General features: G+C 44.0%; 2 protein-coding genes across 3 annotated transcripts in view; both read right to left on the reverse strand.

The window, feature by feature from the left end:
- The window catches only part of ebf2 (EBF transcription factor 2), a 33,225-nt gene extending 16,855 nt beyond the window's left edge, over nucleotides 1-16,370 (reverse strand). For both annotated transcript variants that reach the window (XM_056418679.1, XM_056418678.1), the window contains exons 1-6: nucleotides 16,102-16,370; nucleotides 14,186-14,342; nucleotides 12,415-12,478; nucleotides 10,894-10,949; nucleotides 10,734-10,807; nucleotides 9,250-9,318 (exon numbers count right to left, since the gene is read on the reverse strand). In XM_056418679.1, the coding sequence (XP_056274654.1) occupies nucleotides 9,250-9,318; nucleotides 10,734-10,807; nucleotides 10,894-10,949; nucleotides 12,415-12,478; nucleotides 14,186-14,342; nucleotides 16,102-16,235 (554 nt within the window). In that variant the 5' untranslated portion in view covers nucleotides 16,236-16,370. The remainder of the gene's footprint in view (nucleotides 1-9,249; nucleotides 9,319-10,733; nucleotides 10,808-10,893; nucleotides 10,950-12,414; nucleotides 12,479-14,185; nucleotides 14,343-16,101) is intronic.
- A 4,043-nt stretch (nucleotides 16,371-20,413) lies between these two features.
- LOC130196093 (eosinophil peroxidase-like) overlaps nucleotides 20,414-22,364 on the reverse strand; it is a 34,162-nt gene continuing 32,211 nt past the window's right edge. The window contains exons 11-15 of the mRNA XM_056417959.1: nucleotides 22,038-22,208; nucleotides 21,662-21,899; nucleotides 21,349-21,548; nucleotides 21,225-21,257; nucleotides 20,414-21,111 (exon numbers count right to left, since the gene is read on the reverse strand). Coding sequence (XP_056273934.1) covers nucleotides 20,669-21,111; nucleotides 21,225-21,257; nucleotides 21,349-21,548; nucleotides 21,662-21,899; nucleotides 22,038-22,208 — 1,085 coding nt within the window. The 3' untranslated portion in view covers nucleotides 20,414-20,668. The remainder of the gene's footprint in view (nucleotides 21,112-21,224; nucleotides 21,258-21,348; nucleotides 21,549-21,661; nucleotides 21,900-22,037; nucleotides 22,209-22,364) is intronic.

Here is a 22,364-nt window from a genome sequence, read left to right on the forward strand (position 1 = left end):
TACTGTAAATTTATGGTTTTCGTCCTTTATTTGAAGTAAGTATTTTTTAAATTTGTTTTTTTGTTTTGTTTTAGCAGCCGTAGCTGCCACTCATTTGACCTTCTTTTTACGGGTTTTTTTCTTACAGTGCAGTCATCAATAAAACCGCTGAAGCTTTTCTGATTTTAACAAGATTGTCACAGCTGAAACTTTGATCCACTGTCTACCTTTTAGAAAATGAATGGCAGTCACGTTACCCTGATGTCTGATGGCCTCTCTGTGATATTCAGTGTACTTATCCTGTATATCTTTAAACACCACCGGTATACTCACATGGCTGAATTAGTCAGGTAACCAGTAACTACACCTGCAGTATAATAAAGAGTCAAATGTACAATTATTTGATTTTAATCGAATGGAAATAGAGCAGAGTAGAAGTATCGAAAAGCACAGTCGTTAAGTAGAACATACTGTATTGATCCCTGAGGGTGTCCAGGAGGCAAACTGGCACCTCTCCAGCTGCCAGTCCACACTGATCGGTCCAGACTGGGAATGGGTTCCCAAGCCAAGTCCCCCGGACTGAGCTACTGCTGCCAGAATATCTCCAAATATACTTAGTTACTTTCTAAATACCACTCCACTGATCAGAAGGGGTGAACAGCACTCGTTGCTAGTCTTGTTTGCTCATTTAAATAACTACTGATTACTATGATCAGCATTTGAGAAGTTTTGAAGTTTTAAAAATATAGATTATTTTTAATCCTTTAAATATAGAATTGGAAAAGATACTGTTTTCATATCAGTAAACTCAGCTGAAATAGCTACACTATATAAAATAAAACCTTTTTAAAAAAACAAAATGTTTTAACTATCTTATTGATCAGTGGTAAGAGAATAAATGTTTAAATGGACTCCAGTGAGTCTCAGGCAGACACGTGGCGGAACTCTTTCTACTTTTGCCTGGTGCATTGGCTGTGCCCCTCTTGGCCTCCTCTCCGTTGCCTCCCAGGCTGGTTTCACCCCTGCAACCTTAGCCCCTGCCCACCCCGCCTCTTAACTTGAGAACTGTGACAAAGCCAAACATTTAAACCACTAGTGCTGATTTATAGAGCTTGGTAGCGCTGTAAAACCTTCAGGCTTGCCGCCGCAAAAGTGACTGAGACACGGCGTAGCTGAGAGGAAAAGAGGACCGAGGGTAGGAAAGCAAAAAGATGGGAAGGGTGCACAAGGGGAACTCGAGTGTTTCAAAGATGTTTCTCCTGGGCGTTAAAGTGTTTTACTGCATAACCTCTCACAAGCTGCTAAATGTGCATCTCAACAATTTGAAATGAATTACTGTTTCAGTCTCTCAAGCTGCAGCCAAAAGCAAAGATTGCATACAAAGCTTGGCCACACGGGACTGCGGTCAGCCTGCCAAGTAGATGGATATGGATAGATATTCAGAGTCTGGAGAACATGAATTCACAACCAGGACAGGGAATAGAAATCCCATCAGTGGCTTCACCTCTCCCAGCATGCCTGGTGTATCCTGAGGGACAAGCATTCAAAATATACTCTCAACTGTCACATGTAGACACGGAGCACCCTCTACAGCTGAGGAGATCTCAAACATACCAGAAGGTCATCTGCAATACACCAACACTCATCTTGCTTTCTCAATACCCTTCCAATCAATCAGCCACTAAGCAGATGTACCAATAACGCATGTATATCAAAGCTCAACCTGAACCGTTCTTGGGAAAGAACAATGAATCTGGGATTGATGCCACCAAGCGGGAGAGGAGAGGGAAGAGAAGCAACAACAGAAGGAGAAGAGATGTCTTCTTAATTAGCCAGTAATGATAAGATCTGACAAACAACATCTGTTTCCAGAAAGAGAGGGGGGGCAAAGAGAGGGAGGGAAGGAGAGGGCGGGAGAGAGAGAGAGAAAGAGAAGCAGTGGAGAAACCTGTGAAGCCTAGACAACAGGGACTTGCTTGTAAGAAAGTAAAGGGGGAGCGGAGGGGATGTGCACGGGAGGGAGAGCTGTGTAGCGTGACACAATAGAAGAACGGCGGAAGAGAAGTATAACAGAAGTGAGAGAAAGACAGAAAGGGGAGAGAAATCTGACAGGGTTGAGGAAGTCGAAATGCCAGGACGAATATGACAGACAGAGGGAGGAAAACAGATCAAAATGAGAGAAAAGGAGGGAGATAGACAGACGCAAGAGAAGGTGAGCGGGATAATGGTGCTGCAGGAGGAGAAGAAGAATGTGTGAAGAGATGGGAATGGAATCACTCAGAGGTCCAGGTTGCTGTAATTTACTGTCCGTGGCTAATACACAGCAAATGTGTGTAGCCGAGGACTGGGAGAGGAGAATGGGGAGCCGGGTGGTGGGGAGGCTGAAGGGAGGGCACGCTGACTGTTGGGGCTCCCAGCAGGCATGCTGGGAGCCTGTCAGCAGTCACATCACCCCCTGCCCTCTGCCCTGACAGATTCATCAGGACCATTACACACACACACTCACACTCACACACACACACGCTTACAAATGCATCCAAACATTATCGTCACATTACGATTGCTGTTCCCGTTTTCCTTTAACTTTTGGTTCATGATGAGGGAAACACAACATCTGCTGCATTAATGACGAAGCCAGCGAAACACAAAAGAGCCAGTAAAGATTGCTGCTCTGCTTTAACTTTATACACTGCATTCAGTGCATAACTCTATCCTGCAATGCTTACCATATTACTCCTATGTTAGCGTGGTGCTTTTAAAGTGAAATGCTAACAATATGGATCTATTGTATGAAAACTGTTTTTTTCTTTTCTTGTGTCCCACAGGAGGGATACGTATTGCCTTAAGCATAATAAGGATACTTAATCACATTTTATGGAAGAACTACTGCATATGTGTGAATATTAGTGTTGGGAAATGTTTTTAAAAAGTGAAAGGGTGGAGAATTTGTCGAGGAATCTAACTCCTAGGAGAAAAATAGTACGTCCAGAATCCAGATAAATAGACAAACAAACAAACAAGGTGGCTAGCGGGGCCGGCCGAGCACCAGGGGGCATTGTTAAGTCATTAGCGAAACTTAAGACTGCAGACCGATTCCCATCACACACACACACACACACACACACACACACACACACACACACACACATACACACACACACACACACCCTAACAGCTCCACCCACAGCAGCAGCATCCAGCCAAAGAAAACAGCCAATGGTTCCTAAATACCATTGCTAACTGGCCTCTGACTCCATTCCCCCCCCCCCCCCCACCACACCACCCTCATCCCCAAACACACACACACACACACACACACACACAAATACATGGGTTCCTGATGATACTGAAGATCCCCTTTAAAAATAAATGGCAAATACAGGAATTTCACATGAAAAAAAACCCCACAAATACAAATCTCACACATAAAACCGCGAAGCACTCACTTGCCTGCGATCTCAAGTGCCTCTAAATCACCCTAATCTGCCCCCTTCTGATCCTCTGAGTGCCCCTACTTAATCTCTACACTGCTCAACCAAAGGTGAACCCTATTAGTGGCCAGACAAATGAGAGGGTTTGCCCCAGCTACTCTGAAAGTGCGAGGCCTTTCACAGTGCCATTGAGCTGCAACTCCAAACTTCAAATGTGGCCCCCTCTCTTCCCCTATGCATCCCACCCACTCTAAAAGTCCCCCTGCTGTTCCTCCACATTAGCCCATTGGTAGTCTATTCCCATTTCCTGTCAAAACATTTCTCCACCGTTCTGTTTCCGACTGCCCCCTCTGTCGGCTCTCTCAAAGAAAACAAACCGGGCCGGCTCCTCGTGTCAGGGTTCAAGCCACAACAGCTAACACTGGCCAAAGTGGAGCAAAGGTGACCGAACACAAACTCGGCTCATAACCTACGACTCAGACACTTCCTGTGCACATTTGAGTCCAGGATCTTCCCAGTTCACATCAGACCACTTCGCAGAAAGCTCGAGCCCCACAAAAGGTCGATGAACTCGTTTTCACCGGTCTAACTCCGAGTGAGACTCTCTCTGTTTGATGCGGTACCTGTCAGCAAATTTGATATTCTAGACGTTGCGTCGTCTCTCCCTGTCTGTCTTTGTGTCATTCTCCCCCTTGCATTGCCCCAAGGGAGGAGCCATCCCCGCGGTCCTGTGCCAGCTGCGCACTGGTCCAGCCTGTGTGCACTGGAGCCTCGGGCCCTGTCGCCACGCTGGCTGGCCCCCAGCCCGAGGGGCTCGCTGACAGGGGGTCTGGAGGGACTGGACAGTGCTACCCCACCATGGGTAGCTCCAGGTTAGCAATGCAGTTAATGCTATACAGTAATACTTAAGTAAAAAGTGAATGCTCACAAGTGTTAAAAGGGGATCACCAGCCTGCCCTGAGTAAATCAAGACACTACATGTCGTAAGCATCCTTCAGGTGGTAATGTAATGATTTAGGATACTGTGTTGAATACAGTAGTTTATCCATGAACGCTTATATATCCAGTTCAATGACCTTTGCCAACGTCATCTGCAGCTCTTTCTGTGGCCAGAGACTCGGATTTAAAAAAGCACCTCCTCCACATCTGTCTTTTTCTCAGCTACTTCTCACACAAAGTCTGCTGTGCTGATGATTTGTTGCGCCACAACATCATCATCCGACATCCTGTTACGGAGTGGTATATATAAAAAACAGACGGGAAATTCAAATCCATGTTACTGGATTGTCTTTATTTCTTGGCTAAAAGAAGGGATGGTTCACTGCCCCTCAGGACTTGGGCCTTATGAAAGACTTGTCGACAAGCCATCTTGAAGAATATGTGGTGGAAATGGTAATGGGAGGCCAGGTATAGGGTGCCAGTATCAACAGAAAAAGCTAAAGAATGAGTTCCACTTTACACCAAAAAAAATCCCCATTATATTTGGAGTATGAGAAACAATCTCCTAAAATGACATTGTTGTCTCACACATAAAACTCTCATGTGCATGTATGATGACCTAACAGGGCGACTTGGCGGCAGTGTATAAGTATGCATCTGGGAGAGGGGAAGAATTTGACCCCTGACACAGTCCAACAAATGTTTCTGCATTTATTCTTTGGCTGATAGTTTAATGTTCTTTTCCCAAAGACTTGAAGCTTCTATTTTCTTTTTGGTTGGTGCTGAAGAATGAGGAGGCCGGCGTTCCCCTCCATTAGCAGTACAATAAGAAACTATCTGTCCTGCTGTAAGGGCAGGCAGGAGAAGAAGAAAAAACAGAGGGACGTGGCCCGCGTCATAATATACTGTTCTTTTTTAAATTAGTTTAAGACATGCAGAGGCAAGCAGGTGGATGGACTACCATGGAAACAGATGGTGCCTCCCTGAGACAACAGAGACATTTACATACAACAACAAATGATATCTGAATAGTTTATTGTTAACAGTCCAGACAGTGTTAATCCGTAAAGAACTATAAAAAAAGACAACACTGTAGAACATGTGTGCGTGTGCGTTCGAGCGTAATCAGACTGGAGTACGTCTTTTTACAGGAAAAATAGCGTTGACATGAGCAAAATGAATTAACGGGTAATAAATGATACACGGCCATGGAAACTAAAGCTCTTCATCAGATCTACTACACAACGATTGTAGTACTGAAAACAAAACCCTGCACTCACTGGTTGAAAACAAAGCTGTGGTACATGCACATGACTAGAACCAAGACTACAAGCAGATCAATAAAACCCACAACCTGAGATTAACAATAATGGATTCCTCTTGGAGCCGAGAGTCTGAAGTCACCCAGGACAACTAGTAGTTGTTCAAAAATGATCCAAATTAATCCCAATTAACTGTTTAAAAAAAACCACATCTCTTGTGCTTGTGTATTCCAGATGCAGGGTTTGTTTTTTAGTTTTGTATTCAAAAATCACAGACTGTTATGCACAAGGATGCTTAGTCTTTATGATTTCATTTTGAGTCGAGGGGAGGGAAAAGCCATATTGACAACATTGGAAAATTCCTATTGATTATTCTTCTTTTCTCTGAGCGCCGGCTTGTTAAAAAAGACCCCTCTTGGAAACACGATCAATTAGTGAGATAGTGCTTGCCATTGATCAGCCCTTCTCCAACCCCCCGACCCCCACCTCACAAGGCTCTTGCCTTTCCATGGATCCCTCCACAAACTCCTTATGACCAACTATTGATCTCAGCTTCATAGCCAAATATAAAAGCACACACTCACACTGAGCGCTGACCCCTCCCATCCAAACCACACAGTCTCATACTAATACTGACATCTGCTTGTCTCCATTGTAAACCCATGGTTCACTCATAAATACAGAGGCCAGCTTTGGCCCAGAACCAATATAGTTCCTCTGAGGTCAGAGGTCAGCATGGCAATAATGCCGCCATTAACAGATCTGCTTGGGTTTAATACTTTGCAGAAGAGAGAAGCTCTAAGTAATGAAAGGATTTGAAGGAAAATATTCGTATCGTAGGGCTGACTGCACAGTATATTTTCATTTGATTATTTTCAAGTTGATTATTGATAGAACAGAGGAAATGCACTATGTTGTCGCTTCGCTTTTTAAACAAATTGATGATTAATATCGGTGTCAGTGAATTGTCTGAAACATCGACTGCATGAGTTTGAAGAGTTAGTGAAGATTTATGTTGATGAGCCCAGAGGAATCAATCTATCTATCTATCTGTCTGTCCATTGATCGATTATCAAACCAATCAGTGAACATGCCAGTCCATCAGTCAGAGATCGGACAATCTCCAAACAGAGAAGTCTCATTAGGACTGTGAGTGTAGCAGTTCACCAGTGTTAAGATTAGACAATTGTAAAACTATTAGACACAGCAGGCAGCAGGGTATTAGATCATTCTCTCCCATGGGCAACTTAAGAGTCATCTCTTTGTCAACGACTGCCCTTGCCCTCTTCATCCCTCGGTCCCTCCACCCTCTATCCCTCCACCCTCCCTATGGATCAGCTGTGATCTCCTTTTTCTCTTTTCACTCAAATCAGGATTAGGGGGAAGAGGAGGTGGATGGGGGTGCAGCAGCAGCAGAAGGAGAAGGGGGAGAGAAAACTGAAACAATATGGAAAGGAGATTAGAAAAGAGGGGGTTTGGGCCGTTTGGGGAATTGCAAACTCCCTTGTGCTTGGCTAGGTGTCCTAATGACACTGCCTAATTATGGCAAAATTAGACAGGCTAAAGGGAAGGGGGGGGGGGCTACGACAAGGGGAAAGAAGAGGAGCCGGGGAACTAAGCAATTGGGTGTAAAGAGCAGGAACATATGAGAGCGAACGGAAAAGAACGAGATCGGTGTGAAGAAGTACAGATACGAGGCAAGGCGGGGAGGAAGGGAGCGCGGGACTGAGAGTGAGAGAGAAAAAGAGAAAGAATAAGAGTAGAAAGCAGTGGCTGGTGTGATAGCAGTGAGTGGGCCCCAGCACGCTGCATGTTAATTGGAGAACAGGTGTTGGGGCTGGGAGCAGGAGGCTGATTACTGGAGCCACAGAAACAGACCGTTTCCTCCACACACACACACTCACACACACACTCACACACACATGCACAAATGCACATATAGGCTGCACACACACATGAATAATTTAAGACCCAAGCAGTGACTAGGGGAAAAGGTCAAACTAGGGGTCACCGAGACACATAGACAATCGCACATACGACCATATACATACATAAATAAACGTGCAAGGATCCCCACACACATGAAAATATACATCTGTCTGTGTGCACACAGACAGCCTATACATGCTCTGAATACACACGCACATCTGTCAGTCCTCTGACTGTTTCAGTGTGTGGTGTACAAAGTCAAAAGAGAGAGTGCACATTAAGTTGGATAAAAGGGGCCAGGGCCAGGCAAAGATCCCATTGGCTTATCCGAAATTAACTGGCTGCTAATAGGCTGCTCCCTGAGGAGAGGATTTTGCAGGCCAGTCAAGACAAGAGAGAGAATCCCCCCATCAGAACGGGATGTGCCCAGTGTGATTAGAGAGTACAGGAGGTCACACTGTAGTCTTCACACACATACAAGGACTTGTAATGACACAAGTAACACACGACTACCTTCATCAGCCCGCCACCGAGCTGCTTACTAACACATTTCTAGTAGGTTTATACATAATGAGGAAGTATAAAGAGGCTGCCAGGGGGGGGGGGGGGTATTGGGAGAATAATGTGCTACAGTAAATGGAAAAAGCAGCTGTTCCAAAGGTATTCTGGGAAAATTCAACAGACAACAGCCCGATTTTCTCCGTTATATGAAAACTATCTTCGGCGAGATCCTTCGAGACTCACTGTCAACAGCCAGCCAGCTTGAACTGAGAAGGGGGAAAGAAAAGGGTCCTTGACGTATATGAAGTGAGTGTTTTCTAGACAGACAATTGCAGGGAAGGAGAGAGGGAAGGAGAGGGATAAGGAGAGAGAGGAGATGAAGGTTGTGTCTATGACATCACAGAAAGGGTATTTCACATGCGTTCTGCTTACGAGCATTCATCACACTGGTTAATGCCAGGCAGACAGCGAGAGACCTCCAAAATCCCTCGGACGTGAAGGCCCTCACACACGCTGATTACCGAGGGGGTCACCCGCCTCCAAGCCGGATAACTGGCTGTCATGGTGAACATTGACCACATATGGCAGCCTCTCTGGTGCTATGGAAGATCCACATGCTTCTGATAAAAATAAATATATACGCGTTTGGCAGGTTTCAGGTGCAATGTCGGCCGTTAAACGTAACGAGTGACCAAACTGAAACAAATCCCAGCAGGCTGACGGTAGATCAACAGAGAACAGAGAGATGAAGAGAGAGAAACACATGGGGGACGGACATGGACACATTTTATATTGTTTATAGCAACCTGCTTGCAGGGATGTAGTGCAAGCTGAAGATTATTTGTATGTTGTGAAATATTAGTATAAATATGTGTAAAATGTGTAATGTGTAAAATGCACACACAAACAATACCACTGTGCACACACATCCAGTGTCCGTCTATGAATGTGTTGTAATTGGAGCTTCTACTCTGCTTTGTAGTTCCTCCGCTTGGTTTGTGTCGATGCAACAGCTGCTTGGTGAGATCTCACCACAACAACCTTCACATCAACCCGCAATTTCTCTCTCTGTCTCTCTGTCTCTCTCTCTCTCTCTCTCTGTCTTTGTGAGTGTGTAGGTGCATACATACAAAGAAAGAACAACCTGGACATTTCATATGAAGAGGAGCTTGTTTAAGGTGGTGGACACTGTGTTTTGATCTCATTACCTGTCAATGATGACCGGGTCAGAGGGCGTCTCATTTCGGTTGCCACAACTTTTCTTCTCACAACAGCGGCTGAGTGGGCAGTTGAAGGAGACAGAAAAGAGGAAAAAGTCAGTGGAGGAAAAAAACAACAAATTAAACAGGAGGGGCCATTATTTGTCTGGCCCATCCACATCCACAGGGCCAGACTACTCTGCTGCAGTCGGGGCCAAGATCCAGGAGCACACAAAGGAGGCATGAGAGGGGAGGGGAGGATTAGACAAAAGAATAAAAGAGGAAGAAAAGGTACAACAACACACCCTACAAACAGTGAGAGACCATTCAAAAGTGAAAAGCCAGCCCGGCAATCTGTCACATTGATTTCGAAATCAAACTCAACCCCCACGCAGCCTCATTGCACACGCACACACACACATGCACACACACGCACACACACGCACACACACACACACACACACACACACCATCCCAGAACATCCTACCATTCGTCAGCAGTCCTGTCCGAGGAGCCTGCTGGCCACCCCCCCCCCCCCAAGTCCCCCACCCCCCCAAAGTCCCCTTCACTGCATAACAAAAGTGCCCCCCCCCCCTAACCATCTGCCACCCCTACACCTCGCCTCACCCCTCTCGTGTCCCAGCTTGGCCCTGCCCTGCCCCCCTCCGCACCCCCTCCGCCCCCCTGTCAGACGGCCTCACTCCCCAGCTGTGACGCTTGCCCTCTGCCTCTTCGGCTCTGTTATTAGCCAGCTGTGAGTCACATTCGGGCATCTGCTGGCTACACAATGGCAAAGCCCACTCCGTCTTAGCCCCTCTCCCCATGTCCCAGCCCCCTATCCTTCCCCCTGCTGCCCTCGAATCCTGGGTCACTACCCCACTTCCAGACCGCTCTCTTCGGCTTCTTCTCCATCCCTAACCCCATATTCATCTATTTTCTCTGCTCACCAGACACTAACCAAAACCTTCTGTTCCCCTTAATCTCGACTGGACTCTTTAAACTTGCTTTTATAACAGCTCTTTGTTACACTGACACATTGGAATTGTACCAGTGGACTTGTCACCATGTTTTGACAAAGTTCAAACGACATGTCTTGGCTAAACAGAAGTGCCCGAGTTACATTTCAATGAGGGAAAGGCAGATTGTTCCCCAAAAGGGTGTCAGCTGCTGTCAGCTGTGGTGTAGCTGCAGAACGACATGCCAGAGAGTGAGGAGCGCCAAGAAGAAACAGGAGCTGGCGAGGAGACATGCAGCGTTACAGCAGAAAGCAGCAGGTGTTTACCCCTGTAACAAGGATGATGATAGATAGGCTAGACTTATAGTTTCACCACAGCCACTTTAATCTGTAAAGCCTCAAGTGTGATCCCACAACCACATTTCAAGCGGACTGAGATGACGAAAGAGGACGGATGTTAATGATATGTGGAATTCTTCCCTGTGGGTGAAGGTTTGAATGACTGGACGAGTGTGTGTCTGTGTGTGTTGGACTCACCTGCACATAACCTCATGTGTGAGCAGAACTCTGCACATTTCTGGATTCTTGTTTTGTCCTTCATATGCTATGGGCTGAGAAGAGGAAACAAGGGGTAGATTCAGTGACATTTATCAGTAGAATCGGTTACTCCTGCTTGGGTAGCTGAGAGTTTACCAACCTGTTTAGTGACAGAGTCAATAAGTCGTGCGTAAAGATCCTGCTCCGTGCGAACCCCTGCAAGAACAGAAATGAATTGTTAGCAATAATTTACTCAAGTCATTTGAAGCACTAGGGACATTTTTTCTGAAAGAAAATGAATGCATGATCTCTTGCCCTAAGTGATAAATGAAAACTGGGGGGAAAAGAACAAGCTGGAGGCTCAACCCTAATGACAAACATAACCATATATGAAGAAACGGCACATAAACTCTTAAACCCCCTAAAGACATACATTGTGCTGAGGATTCTCATCATAAAATGGAAAGATTTATGACATCAATCTTTTTTTATCTCAAAGTCGAGACAAGCGCTCAGAAAGTATTGAACTCTGTCCAGCCAACATGGAGGAATAAGATTGGCACGCAGTTCTTATTTTCTCTCTGATGGTTTCTGAGGGGATTGAGAGTTATTTTATGTTTGAAGATTATCAGTCATGTTCGGCTTTGAGGCCAGAACTTACGACCGAGTTCTCACGATTTGTCAAGCTGATCTTTTTGTGTGCTTCTCAGTTAACTTCTGATTTATTCCCAAGTTTACATGAGTGACAGGTAAAATAGCACCTGATCAGTTTGTGAAGGGGCTTAATTGAAGAGTGAATGTCCTTTTTCATGGTCTCCCGCTTCTATTTAATCAGGTGTGTGTCTGAGTGAGATTTACACAAACACCTGAACCTCTGGATGCTTCACAACTTCCGCTGAAAATCACACAAAACAGGGAAAAGAAATGTAATAAATTGCTTCTCGAGAAAAGAACGAATTAACCAAGGATTTTTTTTTCAGAGACTTTGGAGAGTATCGCTTTCAAAATATGTTCCTCTCATCAAAGTCTCGATTGAGAGCCTTTGATATCGCTTGGGGGAAGGGGCTGAGAGGAGGGGATGCAGAGGAAATGCTTTTGGTGTTGGCGTACTTGCATGTACGTGTGTGTGTGTGTGTGTGTGTGTGTGTGTGTGTGTGTGTGTGTGTGTGTGTGTGTGTATACGGGGGTTGCTCTGGAACATGTCTTTTATCTTCTCTCCCATGGGTGCCACTGCGATGGCAGAGTAGGGGCAGCAGTGGCTCATGGGAACCAAATTTCTCTGTGTATCCCCGATCTGATGTGAAAGCACCATGGGGGGTTGAGGAGTCGGGGGGATGGAGGGGGTAGGAGGGGTGTGGCAACATGTACCTAATTTCTGCCGGCGTGCGCCCAGAAGTGGATCCTTGCAGAGCCGAAACGTTGAATTTAAAAAACTCGGCAATTAGACGATGAGAAGAAGGCAATTAATGAGCTGAGAGAGGAGCGGCGAGCAGAGGTGAGGATGTGGAGGAAGATCACTTGAGTGAAAAGGTGTGTGTCACGTTAGCAACGCTAGTGTCACCGCTGACCTCTTTCAACTCCTGTTACATGCAGCGCTCCACGGCAACATCTAGACGATCAATTCAGACACCTCAAAGAGCAAAGAATCGGCCCATCGCCTGAGAACTGGCGTTTGACTCACCGTTGCTGTAGAGCAGCTGTAGCTTGTAGTGTGTACCGTTGTTTGTCTTTTCCCCTGTCTGCTCCTTGGAAAGAGACAAGACAGACAAGCGCATGACACGCCGTTTAGCACGTTTGAGGCACAGATAAGTACCGCTGAGCATCCCCTACGCTGTGGTAAGCACAGAGAGTCTCTCCTAATCCTGCAGCGTGCCCTTCCCTGACAGCAGCATCGAGATCAGAGGGTGTTAGGCTCAGAGCCCATGTGGGACCTTTCGTTGTGTTCAAGAGCTGAGCTCTTAACCTTGAGTCGGAGGTTCTTTGTAGGGGTTGAACTATCATGTCTGATGCAAACTTCTAAAACCTGAAGATAAAATGCAGTGGTCCTCCTCGCCGTGAGGTAGCACCGCATGGTGAAATGCGCATACGTGTGTGTGCAAAGTGTGGAAAGTACTGGATGTGAGACTGAGCAGCAGTCGACCTTGACAGAAAAACTTCCCTTCCGCTATCCCTTCCTCCCCCAGGCACTCCACTGGCTTCTCACTTCTTCCTTCTCTTCCCCCCTCTGTCTCTTGTTCCCCCTCTTTCTTTCTCTTCTTCTACCTCTGCTGGTCTTTCTAAGTGGTCTCAAAGGAATGCTCTCTGGTCCAATAACCCAGGAGGCTGGCATCACAGAGATGAGCGCCGAAGAGGAGGAGAAAGAACGAGGAGGGGAGAAACTGGGAAGAGGAGACAGTTGTGAGGAGGGAAGAAGAAGTGAGGGAAATTAAGATGCATGAAAATAAGTTGGGAAAAAAAGGGGTCCAAAGATAAACTCAAAGTCGAGATTGAGACTTAACGTCGGGAGATAGATGGATGCCTTGCTTCATAAGTTGTGTGAATATACACAGAGGAACATTATTTTTGCCTTGCCATCACTCTACCTCTGCATAATTACAAAGCAAAAACAGATGCCAGGTTAACCATGCAGAAAATGAACTCCCCCACTGCCGTCATATTGCTCTGCGTTGGCCTGCGTGGCACAAAGGGGAGCTCGCTGACAGCTTTCAGCCCTGGCGTTAGCGCTGCCTCCCGCCCTCTCCATCCCTCCCTGCCCATGAAATTCACAGTAAAACTACGTCTGAACTTCAGCTGACAGGTTTGTGTCCTCTCATCTTTCTCACAGGGGAGAACTGTTGCCAGTTTAGAAGCCTCTCGCTCCCTTTAGCACCGGGCAGAAACATCCATCAACATGGGGCATACGGCTGCACTCTAAGCAGTCTCTTTCTAACTCTTTCTCCACACTGCAACCTTCCTTATCTTGCTCTTGTCCGACCTGAGGAATCCCCCCCCCCCCCCTTTCCGCATGTATTTAGAGTATAGGATGGGGGCATGAAGTAAAAGAGACTTTGATGATTAGTTCACTGTATAACTTAACAGGAGCAAGCATCATTTGCATTTGAAAAAGTAGTGATGTCCTCCTAATGAGGCAAGCTGCTAATTAGTCATTAGATATTCTTTTTCAATCCCACATCATCAGTTCATAGAGGGTAGAGCTTGTGTAAACATGTAGCCGTCAGCTGTTCGATATGCTTTGCTTTACTGGGGATGTGGAGGATCAAGTTGAGCACCTGGGTGAAGCTGAATAGGGGATATATTTCTAATACATTTAAAAGCTGTGGTTATTCACAGTGTTTCAGACAATACTAGATAGTTTTGGAAGGATGGATGGTATCTGAAGGTTGACATATGTGAATCGATGACATCTTCAAATAATCAATAAGGCAGACAGGCGTTCAGAAACACTAACACACCTTGTCATGTTCAACAAAGTCCACAAAGGCAGTCCTCTCCACCTCCACAGGTTGGCCATGTCGGTCATAGAGAGCCAGGACAAAGTGGAAGAAGTTGGACTTGCGGAGATTTGAGGGCGGCTGCTTCTCAAAATGAGCTCTTGACAAAGCTACTCCACTGAGGGCACAAGAGGAAGAGACAGTCAGCTCCACGGACATTTACATTATGTTATAATAAACTGCATCTAGGATCGATATAAAGGTCAGTTCTAATTAAATCAACATTTAACATATTATTTCTTGTGATGGAAAAATATTTCTTAAATCTAAATTAAACCAAATACAAAATTAAGACTTTTTCTGCATGCCATAAATCACGAGAACTACATTTTACATTATTGGGTTTTTTAAATCACTTATATCCCATTGGTCACAAAGTTCCTTTTGGATGTTAAGGCCTTCGTTTTATCCATACAATAATTACAAATAGTTAGCAAACAAATAACATACAGATTATTTATGAATATTTTTTGTCCCCATACCTTGAAGGCCACTTTACTTTTGAGATTAGAAACTACGGCCTAAAAATATGCACAAAAAATCAGGCGAAGAAGAAGAACAGGAAAAGCTAAAGATGTTGAAACTGTGTTTTAGATTGAAAACTGAAAATTCGACAATAAAATCAACACTTTTGACTTTTCTACTGATGGTGGAGCTTCTTGGTTTAAAATGTAATAATAATACTTTTTATTGACTGTTGAATTTAAATAAATTAAAGATTCAATCATATTCTGTGTTCAGCATGGGGTTTTCTGTGAATTATTTGTGTATACAATTATAAAGTGTAGCTTTTCAGATAACTCAAAACGTGAGCAGATATTTTGTTTGGGGGGGTTCTTAAACATTATGTTGTACAAAAATAAAGAGGGAAAGAAATGCCCATTAAAAGTATCTTTGGTTTGTTGTTGGTTTTTTGGGGGGGGGGAAACAATATTACAATAGAGTTCATTATAATTAGCTTACATGTTAACAATAATATTATAATGCATGATATCAAATAACCTAAATACAGTTCAAATAACGCTATCACTTACTAATTAATATATGCCATGACCTATTCGTTGTGTGTTATACTAATTATCTTGTTCTATTTTCTTGAAATCGCTGATGCCGCTGTTCTGACTTAATACGGGTTTCTAAACTTTGGACACGACGTGTCTTACTGTGTGTGTGTGTGTGTGTGTGTGTGTGGGTGTTTGTGTTTGTGTTGGTAAAACAAATTAAGATTGTGATTGGACATCTTGGGGAATATGGAAAACAAAAATTATTCAACATTTAAAAAACTACTGCGGTTAAAAACCATTAATGTAAAGTGCGTGGTCGCTGAAAATAAAGTGTGTTTCAGCTGCATCAACTAAAATATCTCGTTTGGTAAATGCAGCTTTAGTCAGGTTCAGGTTTTCAGAAATGATCTCAAATTGAATTGTGTGAACTATGTAAATTAAGCTTTCACTTATGAGTAAATTATCTGAACAGTTGCTCCTTGTGTGACGTTATGTTTAGGTCAGATCCTTCTGATTATTATATATTATATATGAGTTGTATATGTTGTTGCAGTCGAGGCCTTCTTACCTTTTGTGCACACACCGTCTTAATACTTTAAAAACAACTAAAATAAAACAAAGTGTAGCTCTAACATCCTAATTAACGACGTGTTATGATTTGGGGGCAAACAGCTTTAAAGGGGACTTCTTGTGTCATCGTTTGCAACAAGTGTTTGTAAGTCTGCTCAGATGTTATATATTCATTCATTATAACTATATTATGCTCGTGATGCGGATTTCGAAAATAAATGCGATGACATTGTTAGCTGAACGCAACTGATGGAAATAACTGTGATAAATTGATGTCAGTGGATCAGCTGCTTTGTACTGTACCTTTGCGCCGCTACGTTCGCATCCACAACCCCGACATTACGCACCCACGACCGGACCGGATCCATCTCCTCTCCAAGAGTTCTCTCTTTTAATCCGCTCACTTCTCGCATCAGATGCTCCTGGATCCCGAACATTTAAGCCACGTCTTGCGCGTTTTGTTGCACTTTTTTAAAACTTAAGTAAACAAAATAAACTGAACTGGAGAGTTAAATCACTTTGGCCAACAGCAGAAGGTCCACCCAAGGCACTGCGCTCCTCCACAGCTTTGCAAATCAAATGACCGACGCTGTGTGATGATGTGTCAGTTAAAAATCCACACGCACTTTCTTTCAAGGCTGAAACGATGACAACAGATATGTCCTCACACTAATTGCAAGCATTGTCCAAGCGCAAATCTCCAGAGTCAGTTCGAGTGCAAATGATCACCTGCTCGTGGTGCTCACTCCTCACACAGTTCAGAGCGAGTCCGTTAGGAAATATGATTTCAAATATGTGTGTGCAGAAAGTCTGCCTTTGTCAGAGGGCCAGATCAAAACAGTTGATCCAAAGGCCAGGACGCTCGGAGTGAACCACTGTCTTGAAGCATGAATGAGACCCTCTGCCCGGATAGAGCGTGGAGGAGGGGCCTTAGTGCCATATGGGGGACCGATTGTTGAAATGGATGCTCTCATTGGTGTAAAGTGCATCCGTTGTTTGGACTTCTGCCAGACTCAGCATCCAACCAGGGACTCGTGCAGCAAACTTTTCAGACATTAAGTTGGACCAGGATGATGGTGAAGGGAAAACATATACAATTTTACACATTTTATAGCAGAAGCTATACTCGCATCTGTAAATAGTTTCTGTATAAATGTAGATTTTTAATGGTGATGTGATATAAATGACCGTTTCTCTTGGTGTGTGCGAGGGCGAGGCGAGAAGGGGCATTTACAATCAATATTATTCCGCCTCAAAATTGTGGACACATGTTAACAAAAACTTAAATGTTTTGTATTCGTTCATCTCTGAGTGTTTACTTGTTGAAATGAGGGTTTCCATTCTCCGCCACACGCTGCCCTGAAAAGTCTGTACAGCAAATCCTGTTTGTTCTATTCATTCAAGTCAAAATCTAACACAAGTGCGCTCTCAACATGCGCTTATTCAGAAGCTCCGCCGTCTGCTCCTTTGAACGCAGTGATTCCGCTTAGGAGGCATCGCATCAGTGTCAGCCGCAACAATGGCGGTCTGGCTGGTCCATCAATCTCCGCCAGCAGACAGGGCTGCACTCTGATTGGCGTTTGGACAAATGCCCGAAAAGACTTCTTAATCAATACAATATAATGTCAAAGTGGTCATGAAATCAGTTTAGAAATAAAGCTGATAAAAAGGAGTTGCCTCAAGCGTGATTTAGCAAGTTATCCATTATGGAAACAACCTATGCCTTGAAATATAAGTGGTACTTTTGGATCTAATAAAGTTTATTAAGCTGCTTATTTGTGTGATTTTTGGCTTTAAAAGGTTGCAACGAACACACAAGGTTGAATGTGCAAGCACATTGTTTCAATGTTTTCAGTGTAAATGATCATTCAAAAGCGCAGAATTTAACATTAATCACATAATAGCTTAAATAAATGATAAGTTTTGAAATGGGATTTGTGTTTAGGCCTAACAAAACAAATATATCTTGCTTTTTTTTTTGCAGACAATTTTTTTTTACATTTCCGTTCCTGGTCATCTGGCATTGAAAAGAAAAGTGTTTTTTCAAACCCTGCTTCTTTGCCCCTTACCGATACTATTGTCTCTGTGTAGAGTTCGTGCGCCTGGACAATGGAAGTAAATCTCCCCCCTTGGATCCCGCCTCAACCCACCATCTGCCAGCGCGGGACAAAGTCAGATGTTCCCCCAATTCTGAGAGCATTCTTGGGGAATCCTGCTGCCGAGACTCCGCCCTGTCGCCGTGTCCCTCACACACTTTCCCTGACATGATTGACAGCTCTACGTAAGCATGAACAATCCGTATATGATGATGACACACTTTAATAAAATTCCTCTACTGAAATGCAGGAGGAGCGCTCTTTAAAATGCTTGTATTGGTTCTTCGACGGTGTCATCTCAAAAGAAGCTATAGGTGCAGGATTTTGTTTTAATTCCTCGTTTAAAAACTCAGGTGATCGACTCAGTTGGATATTGCTTATGCATGCGCAGGAAATCAAAGCTGCTGACGGTCCCTCTGCACAACTTAAATGGCCTAACCCAGAAGGAAATATACATTTAAGAACTTTGGACTTTACTGCACTTTGACTGCACCAATTAACATGCGAACACCCAATCATTTAACTTGAGCTATTAGTCCATGTTGGCGGTGGCAGAATGAAGACGCCATTAAACCATCAAAGCCCATGTTTAGTCGTCATGAGTCAGTGACAAACAGGTTTCCGATGTCATCCCATGTTTGGTTAAATTATGTAATGTGTTCAGCGAACACAACAACATTTGGGTTTTTAATGCATTGTGTCAATTTATTTCCGAAAAAATAAACAATCACACAAAATATATTATTACTTTCTTTATTTGTTGAGAAACACAAACTGGCCGAAAGCTGTGCATTTATGAGGGAAACAGATTAAGTCAATATAAAATCCTCATGGTATTAATGGTAAAATAAGCTGACGGAGTAGTCTGTCCACTTCAGCCCCTGCAGGTGCGACGGGCTCGACCGTGATTATCATCACACGCAGGACTTTCCCGTCTAAATGTGGCTTTTCTAAATTGGTGAAGCGCAGAGTCTGACGAAAATGGGGGATTAGTCAAACCACAAACGTCTTTCTAATCAATTTAACCCGCTGAGACGGTCAGCCGGTGTGTTTTAGGGAGGAGGTGAGGGGGGAATCAGTGACTGCTAAACTAAACAATGGGGTATCGTGTGCCGCTCGTCCTTTCCAGCATTCCCCCGCTCCCATGGGACACCCAGAGCCCCTCTGTGTGGATGGCACTGTGTCCACGGAGGTCAGGAGGGGCGTGGTCCTGTGTGCACGTGTGTGTATGTTCGTGTGTGTTTGTGTGCTTGTGTGTTTGCGCGCGCGCGTGTGTGTGTGTGTGTGTGTGTGTGTGCGCGTTTGCGGAGACGCAGCAGCTGGTTCCGGTCCCTCCTCTCCACTGCGCAGAAAACGTCGCAAACTCATGCGACCCACCAGTTCTCTCATCGATCGCCATGTATTGTGCTCGTTTTTGTTTGTTTACTTATTATTAAGCATTGGATGTTGATCAGCCCCGGAAGGAGTTGGAATCCGCAATTAAGGTTGAGTGACCACCTTTAGCCTCATTTGTTAATATCAAAAACCCATCAATCATTTGCATCAATGTTAATTCACATATATGATTTGGAGTTAAGTAGTTTCTTTAAAGAAAATAATATATATATGTATATATATATACATATATATATATATATATATATACTTATGTAATCGGTTTGATCAAATTCAATATTTTTTGGTTTTCTGTTGAATTGGATGAATATTTGCAATATAGTTTACCTTTTGAATTAGACTCAATATTTCACCTTCAGTCATTTTAACTCTTTGTTTTACCCCGTCACAATTAGCTGTGTTGGGTATACTAGACAACATGACAAGATACCAACATAGGCAAGTGGGAAAACATTTGTCAGACAAAACCGAGCTACATTACATGACAAACAAAGAACTTTGTCTTCTCTCTCAGTAGGCTAAAGGCCGCGCCAGTGAGTCAGCTTGCACACAAGAAAGATATTAGAATTGGCCCAAATCCAAATGATAAAAGTTCCTTTAAACAATAGACAATTCTTCAGCACAATGCAAGACAATCAGAAGGCTCAGTCAATAGTTTGCACTGCACAATGAATCATATAACTAACTGGTTGGGCGAACACAACAGTCGTTGGCTGAGCATTAATTCAGTACTTAATAATTCATATTGCACTCTGGCTTGCAGCAGAAATGCACTGGTGAAACACTGCGCTCCATCATCTGTTTGCTGAACTTGTTACCTTTTTTAAAAGCATGTGTTTAAAGCGCAGATTCAACTTTATGATGTATCGAGATGTGAATGATACCACTATAACTTCTATCTACAATTCAACTCTTTATTTTTAAGAACACTTAAGTCCTCAAGATGAACAGAGCAGGACTTCAGTTCATCCAAAGCCACAGGATGATTAAGCGTTCATGACTTAAAGGACACCGCCATCTACTGGTCTGGTTAAGAACATCACCAATCTGGTTCTGCAAACTAAAATGCTGTGAATCTCTGAAGTTGTTGTGTATCATCAAAAAAAATCATTCAGAGACAGTGGTTGATTTGTATAACAGTCATTTATTAATGTCACACTTAAAGTGACTTACACATATACACCCCACAAAAAGGCTCCAGAGAAAAGGTGCCACATCAAATTCTAGTGCAATGCAGAACATTTCACTGGAAAGTGGGATTAACTCACCCCACTGGCACCATATATAGATATATTTGACAAAATAACTTGTCAAAATCGATTTTCTTTTGCAGCGTTTTTAGGACGCGGTGGATCAAAAGCTTACTGAAGACCAGTCTCCTACTCAGTGAACAGCAAATGCCCTAAGAACAAACAGTCCTTGGTCATACCGTTGCCCCCATTGCTGGGCACCAGATATACATAGTCTCCAGTGTCAAGCTTAATGTACATGTTGCCACTGGCAATGATGGAACTGCCCTGCAGCGTGTTGAATGAGTGCAGAACCATATATTTATTACACATCAGATCCATACCGGGATTTTTATTGGCCTTCTTTTCTCTGATGGGGCAGTGGAACTGGAATTCATACACACCAGTTTGGGGACATGTAAACATTCCCGTCTTTGTGTTATAGCTGTTCTGTCCATTGTAGAGGACGTCAAGGAAGCGTATGGCCCCGGCTGTTTTGGGGTTGTCATTGCCAAGTCGCACAGAGAAAGCTAATTTTGCCACAGTGCCAGGAGGTCCAGGAGGTCCAGGGGGTCCACTTGGTCCTCTGGGTCCTGTATGAAAAAATGACAAGCAATTAGAAAGTACAATTACATCAACAGGTCCATCCCATTACAGTATTTTCAAGTCATACTTTTCAAATGAAGTACTTATGGATATGTTTTACCTGGTGGTCCAACGGATCCATGAGAGTATTGTGCTAGAGAGAAAATTAAAAGGAAAATTGGTACATTCAAAATATGCCAATGTCGGAAATGATTGTCAGATGAAATTTCAGGACATCTACTCACCATTCTCTCTCCATGGACTGAGATCAAAGGCACTGATTTTCTCACACTGGGTGTAACCGGACCCTCGAGGCCGATAAAGAAAGGGTTTTTCCGGTACTTCAGTGATCCCAGTGTTGTCACAGATAATGCGAGCGAGCGAGGTTTCCCTCAAGGAGTTGCCCTGGGCCTCAGTAAATACGCCAGTATTTTCCCACCAAAGTCTGAAATTGGACAGTTTGGTAATATTAAAGGTCTCTGAATCTCTCTTCAATGTAAAGGTACAGTTAACATAAATATCTCCACATCTTTAGCATTTATTAGTTATGTAACTTACCGGTCTCCCGTGCGGATCCGCTGGAACTGAGTGGCAATCAGGCAGGCAAACAAAGGTCCCACTCTTCCTCCACGGACAAACGGCTCAGCCACTCCTCCCAGCCACACATCGATGTTGTCAGGTGTCTTATAGAGTTTCAGCAGGTTCTTGGCCAGGTCCTTATTTTTCAGCACTTTTGACAGCGCTCTTTCATTTTTGGGTTGTGACAGCCCACAGAACTTACGCCATCGGTTGTATCCTAAAAATGGCATACAGGGTAAATATAGTGACATGTTTTAAGAGTGTGGTCTGTAGGGCCTGCAAAATCCAAGATATGTAAGTAAAATTGACTCTAGGTATAAAAAGAATACATATGGTATGAAGACTAAATAACTACCAGGGAGTCCATGGTCTCTTCCTCTCTGCATGTTGAGGGCAGCCAGATCCAGTGCCAACTCACTGGTGAATTTAAACAGCCTGTCCCTCAGTTCATCAGTCATCATGTGATCCTGAGTGTTCAGCTTGGCCTGACGACCCACCAGGCCCCTGATGAGGGGGTCCACACCACCTGAGGAACACAAGATAACATTTTATTTTGGTCAATTGTATTCATTTTCTGTTTCGGGAATGACTAACAAGTTCAAGAACTTGGTATTACCTTCAAAGACGACCCTCCACGGTGTCAAGAAGGCTTTGTGCAGCAAGGGGCTGGGGAAGTCAGGGT

The sequence above is a fragment of the Pseudoliparis swirei genome, chromosome 7 (genome assembly GCF_029220125.1).
Source record: "Pseudoliparis swirei isolate HS2019 ecotype Mariana Trench chromosome 7, NWPU_hadal_v1, whole genome shotgun sequence".
Classification (NCBI taxonomy): domain Eukaryota; kingdom Metazoa; phylum Chordata; class Actinopteri; order Perciformes; family Liparidae; genus Pseudoliparis; species Pseudoliparis swirei.